The sequence below is a fragment of the Equus asinus genome, chromosome 22 (assembly GCF_041296235.1).
Source record: "Equus asinus isolate D_3611 breed Donkey chromosome 22, EquAss-T2T_v2, whole genome shotgun sequence".
NCBI classification, from domain to species: domain Eukaryota; kingdom Metazoa; phylum Chordata; class Mammalia; order Perissodactyla; family Equidae; genus Equus; species Equus asinus.
Genome location: NC_091811.1, coordinates 24012326 through 24031539, shown reverse-complemented (window position 1 = coordinate 24031539; position 19214 = coordinate 24012326). Strand labels below are relative to the sequence as shown.

Sequence of the window (19214 nt, the reverse complement as noted above, 5' to 3'; positions counted from 1 at the left end):
TGCTTCCCAAACCTGCATCTGAGCTGCTAACAAGCAATGTAAACTGCTACCTTTTCCATTCTTCTCTTAGTTTCTACCCACTTCTGATGGCAGATATTTAGTTCTGGTGGACTGCGGTATATTTAATGGTGAAATCACAAACACCTACTGGTTGGCATGTGGCTCCACCGGCCTGTGTGGCTGAGACATTCTGAGCACGGGGGCTGGCTCTGACCTTCCAGGTCATCACAGTCCTATGTTTAGTGATGGGCGCTCCTCCACATTTATGCCCTTGTCACCTATAGGCTCACATCCATGATTTCAGTAAGGAGCAGTTATACTGTGGGATGACCTAAGCTCCTTTAACTCTTGGAACCACCTCAGTCCTCAGTGAACTGATTCATCTTCGGCACAGCACAGAACCCAAGCATCTCTGATTGGGGTTCCTTCTGGCAAATTTCTCCACCTGTGGCAGCTGCCCAGATTGGAACTGTTTGTTCTGACCTTCCTGGTGCCACTTGTCTGAAGACTGCCTGCCGACTGCTCTGTGACACAGGCTCCCTGCCAGTGAAAAACCACGACTGCCCTTTATATCATAATTGAGTGGACATGGGATTTACGTCATTGGAGCACCTTGCCTGTCTGACTCCATTTCATATTATTAAAAACAGAGACATGGGAATTTTTTTTTTATAAAAAATTTATTGAGATGATGCAATTATAGGCTTTTCTTTAAAAATTATTTGCAACTCACTGGCCCTGAGAAAAGGCATTTTTTTGTTTTTTTTTTTCTTTTTTGTTACATTCATTTGATTCAGTCCCTTATAAACCCCACACCTCATAAACAACAAGAGATTAGAAATTAAACCAAAAAAAAAAAAAGAGAAATTCTAGATTCGTCCTGGTTTGCAGGTGGTTGCAGTCACAGAGAGAAATCTTCAAGAATGTTCACTTGGCATGTGTGAAAGATTAAGGGAGTTGGTAGTTGTTTAGTGTTGATGCAGATGGGGCCGAAAGAGCATCAGGTTAGGTTCCTGTGGTTTTTAGACAGGTGGGGATTATTGCCTCCCCCCTCCCATTGACTTCCTTGTGTCACCTCCTTCATTCCAAGTTTTTGCTGAGAAGATGTGCAGGCTGAGTGGGTGAGAGCTAACTAGCACCGAAGGCTTGGGCAAAGAAAACTGCCCTTGTTCTTTGCATATTTTCCCTAATCTTTTATCTTCAGCTTCCTGGGTGGGAATGGGTCAAATTGGGGTAAGGCCAGGTTGAATCTCAATCCTAATTCTGTCCCTGGCATGCTGTCTGTTCGTAGGGCAACCTCTCTGATACTTAGGTTTCCCTTCTGCAAAAGGGAGTTAACATTTCAAAAATGTATTCAGAGTTGGGTCCTGGGCAGTGAAAGGTGGAGATGGTGGTTACTTAGTCATTTAGGTAAATCTCGTCATAGCCATTTGTTTCAGCTGAATCTCCATTCTCATTTGGACAAGGTATCAGTGTAAAAAGACAATGGGTCAGAGAGTTCCAAACACACTGTTGAAAGGAGAAGACCCATCAGTCTGGTATTCGTCTTTTCCTGTGGGGGCCCCCCAAAAGGATTTGGAACACTGGAGATGCTGATTTGGGCAAGACCAACTTGCCTTGGGACAAAAAGATCTTAGAGATAACGTTACTTCCATCCAGCCAGTCCAGCCAATTACCACTGCTTTCCTCTGATGAAGAGGAGGCTACCTGGCTAACTTGAGGTGCAGGGAGAAGAAGCTAGAGAATTTCAAGATACAAGTGAGAGCGTCGGTCCAGGACTCAGCTGGAGGCAGCTCTCCTCCTGAGCGCTCTTCTGCATTTTCCTTTCCTGATTTCTGATCCTGCAAGTCAAGAGCGGCAGGGAAAGGCCAACTATTGGCATCACGGATGTGCTTTTAATTTGATTCCAGGTGACATTTTCATCACCCCTAGTACTTAGTGTTGAAGTGACAAATTTCATGCTAGATAGATTCTGCAGTCAAATATAAACCCTCCAAGGGCAGGGATCATACCCGATTCATCTGTGAAGCCCTCATGGCATCTAGCACATGCTTCATCAAGGTTTGCTAAATTGAATCTGAAATCTTTGGGGTAGGCTGTGTCTAAATACTGTATCCCTGGTGTCAGCACTGCCCAGGTATTCTCTCGAAGGACAAATGAGGAGGACTTTTTCCATTAAGGGAATCAACAGAAAATCATTATTGATAACATCTGATGGGAAATAAAGACTCCATTGGAATTAGCACATCCTATTTTCTCTTCAAGAGGCTTAGTGTCATCCTAAGCCTTATATATTCTCACAGGATATTACTTTAAATACAGAAATTCTTGGGCAGAAGAGAATTTCCCTCCATGATTCAACCATAAGATTCTTTGCACGGTAAAAGCCTGAGTCCTTATACTTGGGTAAAGTGAACAGAAGGAGGTGTCCTAAACTTAGAAAAGAGGAACATCATACCCTGGTCTCTGATTTCATGCTCAAACAGAGGGCTTCAGTGAACATCTATCCTTTCTCTGCAGCCCTTAAACTCAATGGCTTTCACAACACACCAGGTATTTGGCTTAATCTCTCCATGTGAGATACAACATCAGTCATCACAGAGGGTAGAAAATGTATCACTGCGTGCTGAACACTTTCGCAAGACATCTGTGGCGCGCTGGGATACAGCGGCATCTCATCACCGTTCAGTCTGAGACCAAACCCTTCATAACGCGACCCTCTAGCCTCACCCAGAAGGTCCCTGACCTCACTGCAAGCCCAACATTACGGAAGGTAGAGTGGAAGGAGCATGTGACAGTGGGAGGAGGCTGGCCACCTCCACGTGTCTACCTGCGACCTGATAAGAGGCAGGAACAGGGCAAGACTGAAGAGCCTTGATCAGCTCTTCAATTCCAGTGTCCTTGAATCAGAAGTCAATCTATTTGTCCCTCCCTCTCCCCAGGCTGGTGTCCTAGTCAGTAAGGTGGGGGAGAATTCCTCCAGCCTGTGTGCCGCCACCTTTATGTGCCTGACTCCACTCAGAAATGGCTTGAGGAGGTGCCTGGAGGTCTGGCAGCTTCACTTGGGAACTGCTGCTGACAGTGCACACAGGCACCTGGGGGAGCCAGGAGATGCTCACCCAACCGAGCACAGGAAACAGAGAAACGAGGAGGGGTTCTTTGTCAGGCAGGTCTCATCTTTTGGATTAAAAAAGACTCTACTCTTAATATTGGATTCTGAAGCCATATTGAAAGAGTTCATTTAGATGGCTAGAAAAGGAAAAAAAAATCTAAAACAGCTCTTTAAAAATATTTGTTATCATCAAAAGTACTAAGGGGTGGCACTTCCCTCATTCTACAAGACACTACCGACCATATTTTGAGGTGAAAAACAGCCACGAAGGGGTCCATTCTGAAACACAGCTATGAAAGAAGGAAACAGTAACGTATCTGAGGAATTTCCTGTCTACCCAGACTGGGCCGCCCCCGGTAGGAACTGAGACTGCGTGCCAGGATCCTCTCCTCTCAAATGTCCTGTGTCCTATGGGGACCAGGAAACTTTAAAAAAGGCTAGAAACTAAAAAAATCAGGTGAGGGCATGAAACTGACCAGAAGATGGCCTCTGGGATGGAGCAGAAAACCCTTCCTTTCTCACTAGCCTCAAAAACCAATAAATCCCCACGACAGATTTTTCACCCAGTTTCTGGACCATCAGGCCTGTGCGGTCTTTTCGTATTTTCCACTTTACAGTACTTCCAAGCTAATCCCAAGGTGCTGGGGTCTTCCGAATAGCCTGGATGGCCTTCCATCCTTATCTTACGCTCTGTGGCACCACCAAGCCCACGGTTCTCACAGTTGCGTCAGGGGCTGGATCAGCACTCATCTTTCTGGAGGACAGCAGCATCTGTGACGTTTCTGACCTCCCTCCGACGGGTAGCCAGACGCTGGAATGTGGGTTTGATTTTGTGGCGGTGGCCACAAAACACCCAGGCCACTGATTCTGCTTGCCAACAACTCCCAAGACTCTGCAAGAGGCTGACCTCTGCTGAAGGGCGGCTGGAGCTCCACAGCAGGCGGGGAGGGCGGGGGGAGGGGAGCAGGGAAGGAGCGAGAGCAAGAGAGAGAAAAAGAGAGCTCTCTTTTTCACTTTATCCTTTGTAAAAGCATCTTTTTTTTTTTTCTTTTTTTTTTCCCCAGCCAAGACCCAACAGCAACAGGAACAAACCTGATCCACGTGGCAGGATAAAGAGGAACCTGAACCCTTTTGCAAGTATTCTTTCCTGACCAGCTGGGCTTCCCGCACTTTGTGAGATTTGCAAAAAATATATATATATAATAGATATATATTTCCATAGGAAAACAACCTCGGATGTCTTCCCCTGTATGAATGCTGAAAAGTCAAACTGCATGTTCTTAAAAAAACAAAAACAAAAACACCATGAAACTAACAATAGGTGGAAGGGTGAGGGTGAGGAATTACAGATGGAGAGATTCCCAATGGGTAGGAAATGTGAAACTCGAGTCCTGGGCTTGTGCCCTCGGCCAGAACTCCAGCCCCGCCTTTGCTGGGTGGTTTGTCTAAGGTGCTCTGGGGTCCCTCCGTGTACGCAAGAGAAGCGTCACTCCCATTTCTGGGTCTCTTCCTTCACTCTCCTCAGCCCGCCTGCTCCATCACGCCTCCAGCAATCCTGGTGGGCAGGTCCCTCGGCTGCCGCCCGCGCAGGTCGGGGTTGGTTCCTTCAGCATTCATCTTCCTGGTATATTTGTTCATCCAGCTCCTGGGACTCAAGGTGCTCCAGACGATCTGTTCGGCCACTCATGATTTCATCTGGGGTTTTCATAAACCTTTGGAAGAGGAAATAGAGGAGTAAAGAGACTGCATTTTCCTAAAGTTGTCTTCACCTCAAATCTAACCTAAAAAAACAAAGGCCCCATCATCTCATACAGCTGGAGAGCTACCAAACCCGGCCATTGATGCTAACTTAGCACAAACTAGAAAAAAGTGCCTGTTCCTCTGCCTGCCTGAAAAATGGCGAAATAACTGTAAAAAAGTCTAGGATGACTGTGAGGTAGACAGCGCCCCTTGGAGCTGTGCGTTCCTGCATGACCATACGAGGGAACCCCAGTACAGCTCACTTATCTGCGTTTCTTATTTTTAGAGTTAGATTTTACAAAGACCCATGAGAGCTGTATATCCATTTCTAACCCGGAACATGAGCCCAGGGAATGGTATTCAAACTTGAATTTAGCTTGAAGGATACAAGTAAACATGAATGGAAAATTTTGATAATAGGGCAAGTTAGTAGGGCTTTTGGAAATTAGAAAGGCAAAAAGAAAGAGAATCTATTTCAATGTTAACACTAATCCACCCAAAATGCTAGCAATTAATCCCCTTTAGTCTAGCTTCCTTTGCAGCTAGGTGCACACAGCAAGCCTTATCTTCTTTTTCATGGCTTCGCTTGGAGATAACATCAGTGGCCTGTTTCGACCACGATTTACATGGTGCAGGAAGGCAGCCTGGGTGCAAGCGTCCTGCCCTTACTGTAGGAGTGCCCTTTCCACAGCCCACTCTGTTCCTGCCCACCCTCAACTTCCCATATACTCTGCCCTGCACCAGATGAACTGTCTTAGGACATACATTTTCTCTCATCACTCCATGTTCAAAAGCCTAGGATGACCACTAAGCAAGTCAAGGATAGACTCTTTGGCCTGCCCATCAGAGTCCTCTGTCATCTCTACCCAGCAAACTCTTGCTCTCCACTATTTGCTAGCATGAACCCTCTACTCCAGTTGGGCCCGTCTTTTTTTCTTATATAAATCATGGCTCATGCCCTCCTCCAAACCTTTAGCTTTGCTCTTATTTGGAACCTCTTTACTCCTTTCAATGTCTGAGCCCTACTCATTCTCTAAGCTCCGCCTCATCATCAAAGAGCTGCTTAAAGGCACCAGTCCCTACTGACATCTTCCTTCCCTCAAAGCCCAGAAACCCTGTGAAGAGTACCCACAATTTAACACTTCACTTGATTACACACTGGGTTTTATACCAAGAAGCCTTCATTTTGTGGCAAGTCCGGCTTCCAACACTCGTTTCCTCAAAAATGACTAATCTCTCATCACTAATAGCACTATTCTTTCCTTTTATCATGTTGAAAATCACTACTGGAAGCCCAGGAAACTTTCAGCTACTACGACTTTTCTGTTCTGCCCATTATTGCTGACCTTCTCAGGCAGTATGATCTGTAGCATCTGCAGGTCCATCTTCTGCTTTTATCCCCTAGCTAAAACTTCTCCCTCCACATCTGAAGTCACTAATAACCCCTCGAGGCCAAGACCACAGATATGCTCTATTTGGCCCTCCAAACTACTCTTTTTTTCTTTTGATTACTTTTTGCATTCTCCATACCAGGCTTGTCAAGAAACATTTATTGAAAATCTCCATCAGGTCTAAAACAATTATATAAAATATAATCCTCTGCTTTCTAGGAGTTTGTGACCTAGTCGTGGGGAGAAGGATTTCACATGTATAACTACTAAAAATGCAAATCATGATGTAGTTTAGGACCAAGGGAACCCAAGAGATTACAGAAGATATCTGTGTGTGTTTGAGCAGTTGATGAAGGCCTCATAAAGGGCATGGACCTTCATGGTCCACAGAGATGGACATAGAGGCTATCTATATCAAAAAAGCAAAAATGAAAGGGATATATGTTTCTGGCGTGTTAAATCACGTTAGTGTTGTAGGGCAGCTGGCAGTGTGTATTATGAATTCGGGAGGCAGGAGAGTGGACCAGAAGTAGAAGGAGACTGTTGAATTAATCTAGATGTGAAGTAAGTCTAGACATTAGCTTTCATTGGAGGGAAGCAAGAATAATGCTTTTGTCTTTCTTTCATCTTCCAAATCTCATGAAAGTGCTTGTCATTGGTAGACTCCAACCTAGAACCTGCTGGTAAGAAATCTTGGGAAATGTGGTTTCCAGGCTTCTAGCCCCTGTAACATAGAATGGAGTGGGAATGATGCTGAAGCGCCAAAGGACAATCCAGCACAACGACTAAATTGGATATAGGAAGAGTCAAAGACAGCTTTAGTGTCAAGGTTGGTTGCTTAAAATGACGGTGATGCACCTCAGGAGTAACAGGAATTCTGGAGGGGGGAGGAGATTTCTAGTACGTGAAAAACGTCTGTGTTGAATGCTTCATGTCTGAGATACTCACATGATATTTAAGTGGACACATCCTGTATAAAGCTCTCGGAAACTCAGATTTGGAATTTCAGGGAGATTTTAGAGCTGGATCTAGAGATTTAAGAGTCTAACCACTGGGGTGATAACTGAAGCTGTGTAATGGGATTAATTCATCCAGGAAAAAGGTGTGGATTGGGAAGAACAGGAGCCAAGTTCTCAGTTTAGGGTGAAGGAGGAAGAAGAGGCATCGGCAGAGTCAGAAAAAGGAGGGTTCTTCTTTTACTCCTTTCTATTCTGTTTCCATTTCTTGAACAGCCTTTTCCGGTTGAAAATTTCCATTGTTTTCACTACTCCTAAGTTATCACAACTTCCCAATGCTAAAGCCCAGATTCTCGGCTCATTCCACTAAGTTCTTATCCCAGTGAGCTCATCTGCTCATCCATTGTAGCGTTTTCTACTTGTATATAGATAATTCCAAATCCACATCCCTAGCCCCATCTGAAACTCTTTTCTGTCCCACCTGCCAAAACCCACAACCTAAGGTCGTGTTTGTGGATCCCACCTTCTCCCAACCTTCACTTGGTCTCACCATGTCAATTACCACCAGTGTCAGAGGTCTACTTCTACCTGTCCTGATTCGTCCTTTAGATCCCTTCTTCTTCCTCTTCTAATTCTTTCTCCTCTCTTGCATAGTACTTGGAATCACAATCTATGTGGTAGGTTAAATGGTGGGAACTCATTAGCTGTGAGGAATTCTGGAAAGAGGAATGTCTAGTGCAGCAGCTTTCAGACTTTTCTGATTACGTTGCATTGTAAGAAAACATTTTATATCATGACTCATCACATACACACACACACACACCGCCCCCCGGAACAAAATTTTCCTGAGTCAACAGTCACTCAATTCACGTGATACAATCTGATATTTTTCCACTTTATCCTATCGTATTCAACTCTGTTCTATTTCATTAAAAAGTTGTGACTGACTCATTAAATCTATTTCATGACTCACTAATGGGCCATGACTGCAGTTTGACAAACACTGGTTCAGAAACTAGTTTACAGGGTTGGGAACCTAGAAGTCCCAGTTTAAGCCCTTGCTTTGCCATTGACAACGTTACTTTGGTTGTTCCCTTTAACTACGGTGGATGTTAATACCAGATAATACCATTTGATCATTGCCTTATTTTAAAGGTGAGTCAGATTGTGTTTATTAGTTTTGGCTTTATTATAGGGCAGACAAAAGTGAAAAAAACTTTTTTTCTTAAATTCTAACAAACCAGCACCTGGTATACAATTTGTAGCAATGATGGCTTTGAGCATCAGACAGGCAGGTAGACATCTTAACAGTCTCCCTCCTCCCTCTTATTTAAAGAAAACAATATCCTCCCGAAAGAAGGAAAGGAGAAAGAGGAAATGCTACCTGAACAAAAGCCTTTGTCCTGGCTCCTTCCTGATAATGTTTAGTTTGTAGTAGTGGCGCAGGGCTCTGGACATTTTCTCATAGGTCATGTTTGTCCTGTTCTGTTTGTTCAAAGGAGGAAGAGAGAAAAAAAGCACAAAGACACAATGAAATGAACCTGAGAAAAGGCGCTGGGGGAGCTATTAAAATAAAGGCTCTCAGCTGCTCCTGCCGTTTGGGAAAGCTACCTGTGAATGTGCTGGCTTCCAGGCCCTCGTTCCCACCCTTCGAGCCTTTCTATCCGCCGTCGCCAAGGTTTCTCCTAAGGTGAATCACCCTTTGTCAGAAGTCTCGGAGCTCTAGCTCATAACGAGTATCCCGCAGCAACCTCCCCTGTTTCCTTTCCCAAGACTGCACTCTGCTGTGCCCGCGGAATTTCCTGCAGATCCCTCTATGTGTGGGTCATCCTTCACCTTCTGACCCGCACAGAATTTCTTTTTTTTGTTGCAATGACCTTTCTCAAACTTGTGTTTCTGGTTTGTCATTTTAAGGAAGAGATTTTTTTTGTTTAAATTCCTGTTGTGGAAGCAAGAATACAGTGGTTCCGAGCCCTGGGGCTATGGCTCAGTGTGGGAGTTGCGAAGGATTTTTCTCAGTGACTCACACACTGAAGTGTCTGTCAGTGGGGCCTGGCCATATTTGGGCAAGGCGTGCATGAGGTCCTCCTCAACAGGGCCAGAGTGTGGCTGCCCTCCTGGAAGGCTGCAGCCAGGGCAGAGTGCAGCTGTGTCCCCTCTGTCCCCTTTCATTCCGCTGATCTGGCCTTGTGCCACCATGGTGCCTTGCTGCTTCTGCCCCACATCGACCTGTCTGTGGTCAGGCCTGAATTTTGGTTACTCACTTTTTTAAAGTAGGAACATATATTTATTAATTAAAACAATTTTTTGGGGGGCGGTGGGAAACCATTCTATTTATATATTTCACTTTATTTTATTGTGGTAAGAACACAACACGAAAGCTACCCTCATCACTAATTTTTAAGTGCATAATACAGTAGTGTTAACTATGGGTACAATGTTGTACAGCAGAGCTCTAGAATTTATTCATCTTGCTTCATGGAAACATTATGCCCATTAATTATTTTTTTTTTTACATTTTTTTTTTTTTTGAGGAAGATTAGCCCTGAGCTAACATCTGCTGCCAATCCTCCTCTTTTTGCTGAGGAAGACTGGCTCTGAGCTAACATCCATGCTCATCTTCCTCTACGTTATATGTAGGATGCCTGCCACAGCATGGCTTGATAAGTGGTGCGTAGGTCTGCACCAGGGATCTGAATCGGCAAACCCCGGGCCGTGGAGCGGAATTGCTCACTTAACTGCTGCGCCACTGGGCCAGCCCCTATGCCCACTGGTTAGTAACTCCTCATTTCCCCCTGCCCTCAGCCCCTGGCAACACGATTCCACTCTTTGATTCAGTGAATTTGCCTATTTTAGATACTTCATGTAAGTAGAATCAGGCAGTATTTGTCTCTCTGTGTCTGGCTTATTTCACTTAGCATAGTGTCCTCAAGGTTCATCCATGTTGTTGCATATTGCAGAATTTCCTTCCTTTTTAAGGCTGAATAGTATTCCATCATATATATATATATAAATATACACACACCACAGTTTCTTTATCCATCCATTCCATCAATGGACATTTTGGTTGTTTTACCCACTTTCTACATCTATGCACTTTGACAGTTTTCCTAACTATGAAAGACTTTATCCTTAAATTCCATTCTCTCTTCTCAGTGTGGAAAACTGTGGGGCAATCATACTTCTTGCACTGTTTGCTTTTCAAGTAGATGTCTGAAAGTCAGAACGTAAGTATTTTCTATGTAGAAATGGGCTGTTGCGAACATGGGAATTTCTAACTGAGCAGAACAGAGGCAACACTTCCCAAAGCTCCCCTGTGAGTCACAGAGTCCTGGAGCGCTTCCCTGTTACCCAGTTCCTAATGACACGTGGGTGGCAGGGCCAGGTCAAGGGGATGGGAGTAAGGGTTACTCATAATGCAGCCCCATCAGACCGGGACATGTTGAGTTAACTGGCACCTGGCACAAGAAGCAAATGGAAAGTGACATCGTTATTTCCTTCCCTGTGCAACTAATTGCCCAGCGAGGAATAAACTAAATAATGACGGGAAGACTTAGGAAGCAGAAGACAGACAATTATCCTCCAACCCAGGGCCAAGGGCTTGCGTTTGGCACTAGCTGACAGAGGAAATACCTGGGGCCCTTTTACCTTATGGTTTCCCCACAGTCGAGCCAGTCCATTGGGATCCACTATCCGGAATATTTTGGATTCTTTGTCCTCCCATCGGATGAAGTTTTCGTACCGGCTGTCAGAAAGCAACTGATAGACGTAATCCCAAAGCAGCCTACAGTCTACAGGGGAAAAGGGCAAGAAAACACTGTTGAAAAGGTTTCTTGTTGAGGCACTAAGTACAAGAATCAGAGAGTAACCGAATAACCGCTTTCGCCTACTTTGGATTGACTGTCTAATCTCCTTGTTTGACAGTGAGGAGACTCCGGCCCAGAGAGACCTGTGAGATGGTGTTGGAGAAGGGCGGCCTTTGACCTGTGGAGGCCTTAGAGACCACACAGGCCGAGTGCCTCCCTCCACAGATGGGGATACAGTGACAAGAGAGAGGAAGCGACTCGTCCATGGTCATGACCAACGCCTTGAACTTGAGGGAAGCCGCGTGAGAGATGGAGAGCAAGTTCCGACTGCAAACGAGTTGGCTCTGAAAACAGGTTGAAAGAGGCTGGCAGGGTGAAAGGGCAGAAAAAGCCCTACTGTCCCAAAGAGAGCGATGTGGTGTAAATGGGGTGCTAGAAGATTCCCTGGGGGTTGGAGGGTGATACTGAATGGATAAAGTTGTGAAGACAGGGGTCGGCTAAAAAATGGCAGAAAAAGCAGCATGATGTGTGAAACGCTGTGGGAAAAGAAAAACTACATGGCTTGGAGACCTTGACTGAGGGAACTGTGGCTTCCATGGTTTCCAGAAAGAATATGGCTATTCTCATTACAGCCTACTTTGGAGGTCTTTGAAATTGTTCTCAATAGAATCACTGTGGAAAGAAACCCAGTGCAAAAAACCCACTTTCTCCATTTGCAGAACTGACGTTCAATGATTTGGTTAGATAACAGTATTTATTAAGTCAGTTAGTACAGGCCAGGCGCTGTGCTGGGCCTCGGCTTTTGGCTGTGGGTTGGTAAATTCAAAGAGAAGGCCCACACTGCACGTTTTCCCCTGGTTTTAGTGCTCTCTGGGTTTGTGCCTAAGGGTGCAGGGTTTGCCCTCTAGCAGAGCCTTCACAGGTGGGTGGGGACAGACGTGTATTTTGTAAGTCTAGCTGATGCTGGACAGGCCTCCAGATGAGAATAAGAGGCCCCAATTTCCAGATGTTCACTGTTGATTCTGGGAGTTTTGAGAGGCATTAGCCAGAACGGCTAGTAATAAATGACGAATTATTGAAAGCCAAGGACGTGCTCGGCACTTCCCATGCATTATTCTAATCCTCACTTTCCAGGCATTATTTCTAATCCTCATTCTCCATGCATCCTTTCTAATCCTCTAATGCCCAAGGTCGCTGCGGGTTGATGGAGCTCCAGGCTCCTGCTCTACCATGTGCTGACTTCCTGATGTCGGGCGAGGCCTGGCACACCTGGGAGGAGAGGGTCCAATCCAGATTTGAGATATTCTAGAGCCAACACATTCACTCCCAGGGAACAAAACACACCCTGCTCTGGACTATATTTACAAGGGAATTGAGTCAGGTCACCCTGGGCAAGTTTCTTATATGTCCCTAAGGTTGTTTCCTCATTTACGAAAGGACAACAACAATGCTTACTTCACGGGATTATTGTGTTAGCGATAACGCGAGAGAAGAAAGGGAATGAGGAGAATATTGAGGACATTTATGGGGTGCTGTTTGCAGGCACCGTGCTGCACGTTCCACAAGCATGGCTGCAGGTGACCCTCGCAACACCTGCGGAGGCCAGTGCTGCTGCTATTCCTGCTTTATGGACAAGGAAGCTGCGGCTAGAGGGCTCGCTGATTTACTCAGAGGGCACAGCTCCTGAGCGACACGTGTAGGATGTAGGCTTTGAATGACTCCAAAGTCTGGCTATGCCACGCCTCCTGATGCAATTTCTCTTCTCGGAGAAGCTGGTTAACAGGTACATATTTGTAAAATTTTAGGACTTTCCAGAGCAAGGTTTAACTCTGTGTAGTGTGTCCTCGGTGAAAGCCAGCTTTCTCTCTGAACAGCAGAAGGAAGGGACATAAAATGTGCCATTTTCCAGGAGGCTTAATCTTTTAAGGAACTACCGTTAAACTTAAAATGATCATAAATCTTTAGTGTCCCTTACTGAATCCTTTTTTCCCTGATTATCTGTGTCTAAAAGTTAATGTGATATGTGATTTATAGTGTTTTGGAAAAGGACAAGTGGTGTTCTACTTAAAACAATGACACCATGCTCCTAGACTTGGAACCCCATTCTAAGTGGCTGCCAGCCACTTCTATTAGCCTCCTACCTACCCCTGTGTTCTTTATTGCCAGAGGGTGGGCTGAGGAGGGAGAGAGAACAAGGGGACCAATCCTAGCATCATAGGGTATCTGAAGACGTCAGTGTCACACTACTGCAGCCTGAGAAGAATCTAGCTCATTTTTAAGGCACTCGTAAGAGAACAAGTCTAGTTTCCAGGCAAAGCGGTGCAGCAGGCAAAGTGTCTTAATCCTCCTTGCCATCTCCTGGTCCTGCAACATTTTTACCACAAATGGAAAACAGAGAATTGAGCTGTGGCTTAACTGTCAAGTTCTGTCCTACCATCCAATGGCACATTTTAATTTCCCACAAGCTCTTCCACCTGGAAAACATCTGATAAAACCAAATATCATATAAAATGCCAGTAAATTAGGAGGAACAAAGGGGTTCGCGTCTAAATCCTTTGCTATTTCCCCACAGGGTTACAATCATTTTTACCACAACAGTCTTGATGACACCTTTGGATTCGTCTGGATTGAGAATGTGACTCTCTAGAGTGTTCATTTTAATAAAATTTAATAATAAAAAAACCACCCAGTTGTCTTTTGTAGTTTGCTATAAGGAAATTTTGCTCCTATGAAGATGAACAGCATATGGGCTGTTCTCTGACCTCTAGCCCAACTGCAGCTAAAACTTAAGGGGATGGTTCTCTCCCACCCCCATCCCCATCTGCACAAGGATTTTTGCTTTCATTGTTTCTGATGCTTCTCTTTTACCGTCTTGGTACATTCTATTTCTCATTAATAGTGAAATGCGAACTGGACCATTTCTCCAGGTAAGAACTTCACCAGCACTGGGTACCATGCCGGTCTTTCAGAGGCAGCAAACAGCGACCTTTACATAAACCATTTACTAAAAAAGATCTAGAATTTTATCTGCTCTTTGGTTGGTAAATGAAGGACAGGGTTTACTAGAGATCAGACTTTACCTAGAAGTTTCAAGAACATTTGTATCTTGCAAACTTTTCCCTTTCATAAGTGTGAAAATAACCCCAAACAACCTGCCAGTTGATCACGTTAAATGCCATTTAACCCAGCAAAGCCAACTTTAGCTGAGCAATAAAAATATGTTGACATTCAAGGCATACTGAATTACTCAGTCACTAACAAAGGTAGCAACAGGAATTTTGTGGCATAAACTGATTGTTTCAAGCTCAGAGTATAAATGGCTTTTCTAACATTATTGATTGTTTTGTTTCTTTAGTTAAAAATTATGCCAGATGATAAAAATAACTGCCTGACCACACAACGGCTTTTTTTTTTTTTTTTTTTTACAATTAAGTTCAAGCCATAGGAGTTATTTTTGTTTTTAAGATTTCAATTGAATAAAAGGCATATCCTTTTTAGTTCCCTGGATCCTCGGGAGGTGTTCCCACAGCCCACCCACAATTTTTCAGCTTTGTCAAAATCCATGTCTGCACAGATACAATATTCTTTGATCATTAATGAAAATGCTTAATACTATATAATAAAACCCACCAAACTCTACAAATGAAAGTTCATCCCATTACAAAACACTTGAACGTGCATATGAAAAACAATGTATATCACAAAGCGTTCATTAATCGTAAGCGCATTTCTCTTAAACTAAAAGGCCTTCTAGAAAAAGGCATGTGGGTATTTTAAACAAATATCCATGATTTGGATTGTCTCTTCCATGAGACAAAGTTTATGACAGGGCTTAGCTGGGGTGATGTGCCATATTCTAATCGTAGAAAGAGTGCTCTCTCTCTCCCGCTGGGTGAGGTACTCTGGGTATCCGCTGTTAAAAGGCATTGTAAAAAATCCCTCCTGTGGTTAGGGAGAAATATTTTCACTCCCACGTCTGTCTCTTACCAGAGACTCACTGTATAAGCTCACTGAGCAGGGACTGTAAAAAGATGGGCAATTCACACACAACCAATATGATTCCAAATGAAAAAAAAAAAACCATGCTAGACAAGACTGATGGTTAAAAAATCTGAGTGGGCAACTCAAGTTATTGACAAACGGAATGTTTAATGATGGTGGTTAATTGAAATTTCAGGCAAGCTTCAAAGAAAGTAATTTTATGTTGTTTTAACTGCCCCAATGGAATTTTAAATGAAGGTCTGCAAACCGGAGTTCCACGGACATAATCACCAAGAAGAGGCTGAGGGACCCTGTTTCATTCCTTTAAATTTATTATGAAAAATTAATAAATTTATTTCAGGTTCAGCAACAGAACAGGTAAGTAACATGCAAAATAAAAGGCTGCTATTCTGCTTTATAGCAGTGGTTGTAAACTAGTGGCAATCTTTGCCCCCTGTGGGGTACTGGGCAATGTTTGGAGACAATTTTGGTTGTCACAACTGAGGTGGAGGATGCTCCTGGCATCCAGTGGATAGAGACCAGGGATGCTGCTAAACGTCTTAGAATGCACAGGACAACCCTTCACCACAAAGAATTATTTGGCCCAAACATCAAGAGTGCCAAGCTTGAGAAACGCTGCTTATAGAAACACGGGGTTTCCAATATGCAGGTGGCCATCTGGAGCTCAGTTTTTTTTTTCCCTTCCCAATTCTGTATCGGCCAACACCTAGAAGTAGAAAGTTGATAAATCCAGTGCAACCGACCCTGTATTGATACATAGAGGTGTTTTTACAATGGGCAATTGCTTGTGCTTTGCTGTGGCTTAGGAAAACAGAAACCATATGTGCACAGTGGCAAGCTGGGGGAGGGAGAAGCTAAGGAAAAGATCTACGCTTCCCGGCTTCACTGGGGCAGAGACCACAGCTACAAACAAGCTTGGACCTTTTCACCTCTGGTTGCATAAGGTGTGGAGCAAGGCTGGGAATTACTGGCATCTGCAACGCAGGCCTTACAGCTGAGATTAAACCCACAGCTGGAACCGAGTAATGCCCCCAGTGCAGGCTTTGCTCAGGTGTGGGGGCAGCCTGGGAATCTGCACGCAGGGACTGCCGGGAGGTAGGGACACTGCATCACAGAAATGAAACAGATTGGAATTTCCAGTCTCCTCAAGCCGCTTCTATTATTTCCCACCCAGCCAGTGGGCTGTTACCATTTTATCTTTTAAAAACGTTGTCCTGAAACTTCCTTCTCTTTTAGGGCTCTTTGATTTCTCAAGAGTTCACAGTGAAAAATAAAGTGCAGTGACTCAGAGAGTGTGAAAAGTCACAGCCACTTGGGATATTCCTTTCGGAATGAAGGACCCTCCCCTCCCGAAGGGTCTCATCCATTTCCCCCAAATATGGACAGTGGGCAAAACCTCAGAGGAGGCGAGAGGGAGTGCAGAAGTTAATTTCCAAGGAAATAGGAAACTAGGGTGCCTTGAAGGGGTGAACTCTGCAGGCCAGCATCACTTGAAACAAATGCCCCAGGCACAGGCCTTCCTGGTCAACGCCCCGTGCCAACTCCAGGGGGGCGGGGTGCTGGCTGTGCCCACTGCTCTCCCCTCACTCTCTGTAGCCCTGGAGTAGAGCAAAGAAAAATGGGGCAGAGGAGGGACACTAATACTTACTAATTAACCTACTTGTGCTATATATTCACATATTGTCTCATTATTACTCAAAAGTGTGCAGAAATGGGTATTAGTCTTCTCATTGTGATGAATAAGGAAAGCAGGCCTCAGGGACAATAAGCACCTCTGCTTGGGAGACAAGGATTGGATTCCAGTCCTGCTGACTCCAAGAGTCCACACTTTCCCACCAGCCCACATTGCTTCCCCACGAACGTCCCAGGCGAACTGTGGATCAGGACCCTTGTCCACAGCCCTAGAGGGCTCTGCAGAGGGTCATCTGCCTGAGATAATGCAGAATACCAGCTCTTCCAGCTGGTACTAAAACTCTGAGACCCTCTGGCTTATGGAGACATCCCAGGACCCTGTCCTTTCTTTCCTCCAAACACAGATATTTACACACATCCGCGTGCGTGCAAGGGCGCAGACGTGCGTGCACACCCCCACTCCTTACCGCAAAGACCAGGGATGAGATGGCCCTCATCACTCATACTAATCCCTTTAGATTTCTCTTCTATGACGTCTTTTCCCCTTTAAGCCTGCTCCCGAGGCTCATTTATAAAAGAAAATAAAAGTCCATGAGCCTCATTTGAAACAATTTCACCAGCACTAAATACTGTTGGGGAGGAAGCAGAGATGGAAGCGAGAGGGAAGAGTACAGTGACTCCCCCCGGTCCTTGCAGCCCCTGAGGATGAGCCTCCAACTGCTGACCCTGGAATCTCAGGCTCATTTTTCCTCATCTGATTTAAGATTAAGGGCTTCTAGGATTGAATTTCTGTGCATATAAAACTCATCCAGTCAATAAAACCAAATCAAGACAGGACATTCTTCCAGTCAGGTGGCAAATAAGCAAGACAGGAGATGCGATGTCTCTTTGATAAGAATCTTTTTGTTTCTGTTAAAAATGTAACTTTGAGAGAGAATAAATGTTTTTTAAAGTCTCTTTAAGGATCTGAAAGACTGCCATGAGGTGTGTTATAAGATGTCTGGCACTGAAGAGAACATGAGCGGGGAGAGGATTCTATGTTTTATCTGCCGTAGGGTCAACCAACTAATGATATCCTCACAAAGAATGAGGAAGCTCACGCTTGCAAAGAAAATCGAGAGACTTAAGCAAAAGTTGTGAGATGAGCACAAGAAAAAAAATATTCTCTACGTGGATGAGTCTTAGACTTCAAACAACCAAATCTGTACGGGCCTCTAAAGTCCCTACTTTTGTGTAGCAAATAAAGAGCTATGAATGGATTATAAACCAGTTTGCCAATGAGTCGTGCTTCCTTAGCAGATTTTTGGATTAAAGCCAAGGAAGGGACAAGCCGACAGGAAGTCTGGTAACTCAGGTTTTAATGGAATTGAAGAACTTTAAGAGAAAGCCAAAATGACTTAAAATTTTTCCTTTAAGACTTAGCTGTCTATAGTTAAAATCAAAGCAGGAGCTTAGTTTGCTTGATGGCTCACAGTAAGAGGGATATTGCCTTATGCCAACTAAGATGCAAAATTTGGCATTTAGAGATGCTATACCCTATCACCTAGAAAAATGCCTGCCATGTAGAGATACATGATAATTTCTGAATCAATGAATGATTTGACCACATAGTTCAAGTATGCAAAGAAACAATTTCTCTTACTTAGCTGTATTTCATTTATGTTGATGTTATTGTAACTACTCCGACTGGTCTGCAGTCTACAGCCTGCAGTCTACAACTCGTCTCCTTTCTCCCACTTGTTATTGTTCCTTCCACATGTCTTGGGCATGCCTCAGCCTCCACAGTGTGAGGAATTCCTCGAGAGCAGGGGCAGTGTTTTCTATTCCGCACCCTACCTTATGCCTGTATTCCAAGCATACCCAACATGCACGTAAACAATGCTGGAGACCGGGGACAGCCAATGATTTCTGTAAAAGGCCAATTAGCAGATATTTTAGGCTTTGCTGGCTGCACATTCTCTGTTGCCACGACTCAACCCTGCCATCTCAGCGCAAAAGCAGCCCCAGACAATACTGCGTGGGTGTGGCTGTGTGCTAATAAAACCTGATTTACAAAAACAGGCGGTGGCTGATTTGGCCCGTGGGCCGGGGTTTCCAATCCCTGCTCTAGAGTCCCAGGACAGAAGGAAACAAGTGGGTTGGAAAGAACACTGGACGGAAGCTCAAGGCTGGACTTTTGATGTGTCTGAATCTCAGTTGCTTCATCTGTAAAAGACCCTTCTATAGTTTTCAAATCATCAAGTTTTAAGAATGAATTTCAACATATACTGAAAATATGACTCATGACATCACCAGTGTACCTGATCACCACATGGTGCTCAATGCCAATATACGTGTTGGCTGTGAAACACATTGGTGACACACAGGCTGGCGACAATTTTGTGGGCCGAGAAAAATGTTAGGTTGACAGATGCTGCTTCCCCTCTGCACCCCCGCCAAGCAATCCCTTCCCAAGGTTAATAAATAGAAAACAAGCAGAGAAAGGAGCAACCGGCTCACCGTTACATACACCAGTGGCTATTCGATAAAAAATTAGAACCCAGGGATCTTGTCTCACTCTGCCCTGTGTTACACT

General features: G+C 44.5%; 1 protein-coding gene across 9 annotated transcripts in view; it reads right to left on the bottom strand.

The window, feature by feature from the left end:
- Positions 1-661: 661 nt before the first annotated feature.
- ETV6 (ETS variant transcription factor 6) overlaps positions 662-19214 on the bottom strand; it is a 223291-nt gene continuing 204738 nt past the window's right edge. For 7 of the 9 annotated variants that reach the window (XM_014845595.3, XM_070495068.1, XM_044775135.2 and 4 more), the window contains 3 exons: positions 10848-10990; positions 8584-8684; positions 662-4824 (listed from right to left, as the gene is read on the bottom strand). In XM_014845595.3, the coding sequence (XP_014701081.1) occupies positions 4719-4824; positions 8584-8684; positions 10848-10990 (350 nt within the window). In that variant the 3' untranslated portion in view covers positions 662-4718. Of the gene's footprint in view, positions 4825-7787; positions 8685-10847; positions 10991-19214 lie in introns of all 9 variants that reach the window. The other 2 variants (XR_011497154.1, XM_070495069.1) reach the window with 2 other exon arrangements.